This window comes from Sphaeroforma arctica, assembly GCF_001186125.1.
Source record: "Sphaeroforma arctica JP610 unplaced genomic scaffold supercont1.3436, whole genome shotgun sequence".
In the NCBI taxonomy this organism is placed as follows: Eukaryota; class Ichthyosporea; order Ichthyophonida; genus Sphaeroforma; species Sphaeroforma arctica.
Window position 1 is genome coordinate 1 of NW_014037122.1, and position 2,307 is coordinate 2,307.

At 38.9% G+C, this 2,307-nt stretch overlaps 1 protein-coding gene across 1 annotated transcript in view; it reads left to right on the top strand.

Annotated features, from left to right (window-relative positions):
* Positions 1–1,517: 1,517 nt before the first annotated feature.
* Positions 1,518–2,307, top strand: part of SARC_13563 (hypothetical protein) — a gene marked incomplete at both ends in the record, with an annotated part of 1,901 nt that continues 1,111 nt past the window's right edge. The window contains 2 exons of the mRNA XM_014292305.1: positions 1,518–1,662; positions 2,140–2,257. Coding sequence (XP_014147780.1) covers positions 1,518–1,662; positions 2,140–2,257 — 263 coding nt within the window. The remainder of the gene's footprint in view (positions 1,663–2,139; positions 2,258–2,307) is intronic.

Below are 2,307 nucleotides of genomic sequence, written 5' to 3' on the forward strand. Positions count from 1 at the left end.
AACTCAATGTAAATGGCTGTAGCGTTAATACGACTCAATGCAAATGGCTGTAGCGTTAACACAACTCAATGTAAATGGCTGTAGCGTTAATACGACTCAATACAAATGGCTGTAGCGTTTATACGACTCAATGCAAATGGCTGTAGCGTTAATACGACTTAATGCAAATGGCTGTAGCGTTAATACGACTCAATGTAAATGTCTGTAGCGTTAATACGACTTAATCCAAATGTCTGTAGCGTTAATACGACTTAATGCAAATGCCTGTAGCGTTAACACAACTCAATGTAAATGGCTGTAGCGTTAATTCGACTCAGTACAAATGGCTGTAGCGTTTATACGACTCAATGCAAATGGTTGTAGCGTTATTACTACTCAATGCAAATGCCAGTAGTGATGCGGGTAGGATATAGTTAGGCTAGTCAGAGTCAACATCTCCCCCTGTGACAGTCCAAAGACTCAGGGAGCGTTGATAAGTTACAATGCAAATGCCTGCAGTGATGCTTTTTTGCGGAATGTAACTCTTATCAACCATTGGTTTGACTATACAATGAATGGCAACGTATGTAATTTGATTGCAGGAGTTCTTTTGCATCACTATTTGCTAACGTACAGATAGGCTGTATCAGAATATATAGTTCGTGATATGTAGCGATAGTCGATCCATTAATATTAGTGTTCACTGAGATATTCGCTCATAAATGTAATTGTGAGTATATGTTCTCTGAGATGTTTGCTCATAGTTGTGAAGCATACTGTCTCGTAATGTACGTCTTTGTGTGGGCGATTGTACCTGGAGGGCGTTCTGGTGACACCAAATGGAGATGAAAGGTAGGTGTTTGTCACATGCTGCACTCTGAGTATGTTAGTGTACGCCACACATAGTCAATGACCTGTCACCCATTACCAGCAAGCATTCCCTCCAATGGAGTATGTCATATCTTTTCTATGTGTATGATAATCCATCATCTATGTCCAAATACCAACATGCATTTCCTTGAACGCTAGTATAGCATATGTTGTCTATGACTAGTATATCATATGTTGTCTATGACTAGTATAGCATATGTTGTCTATGACTAGTATATCATATGTTATCTATGACTAGTATATCATATGTTGTCTATGACTAGTATATCATATGTTGTTTATGACTAGTATACCATATGTTGTCTATGACTAGTATACCACATGTTGTCTGTGACTAGTATATACCATACCTTTTCTAGGTTTTTGATAGTCAATAGTCTGTCACCCATTACCAACAAGTATTTCCTTCAGTGCTACTATATCATATCGCATGTTTTTGTTTATTACCAACCATTATTTCCTTCAGTGCTAATATGTCATATTTCATGTCTTTGTCCATTGCCAACAAGTATTTCCTTCAATGCTACTATATTATATCTCATGTCTTTGTCTATGTCATTCAGTGCTACTATATCATATCTCATGTCTTTGTCTATGTCATTCAGTGCTATTATATCATATTTCATGTCTTTGTCTATGTCATTCAGTGGCCCTGAATGCGTCGGTAGAGGCACAGTCGGACTGGACACAGATGCACCACATCTGCTATTGGGAACTAATGTTCGCCAATGCGTGCGCTGGCAAATGGGACAAGGCTGGCGAATATTCCACTTTGCTATTCAAAGAATCAAAGTATGCTACAGCAAGCGAGAGTCCTTGTGCAAACACCAAACACGTTGTATCATTATAAGTGACGTGTTGTTGGCGATGTGATTTAATGTTTGCTTGGTCTGTGTACGGTGACTGTGGTGTAGATATAGGTTTAATCTGTTTTTCCCCCCTGATTTTTACTGGGTTTTAGGGTTTTAATCTCCGTTACAGATATATGTACGTATCCGTGTGATACTGATATGAATATAAAGTAGTGCCTGCTTAAATGTGTTACACGTTATCACCCATGTTCTTCACTTATAGTGGTGTCTACTAAAATGTGTTAAAACTCTATCTGGACATCACTTTCCTTCACTGATATGCATTGCTTTTAAACGTGCAGTAACACGTCTGGTTAGACCTGTCACATATCATGTCTATCTTCGCTTGCATGGGGTGGTTGTTTATGCCTTGATATATCTTGTAAGTGCATGACGGTATGTTCTCCACTCTACGCAGATGGTCAAAGTGCAACTTTAAGTACATGGAGGCAAGTTTCAAGTACATGGAATTGACTGAAGGCGGGAGAGAAATCACTGAGAAGGAGAAGGCTGATCTTCTCAAGCAATACAACGAGGTGTGTGCGGTCCTTAATAGTGTTGAGTGTTTTCACCATGAGTCAATAAG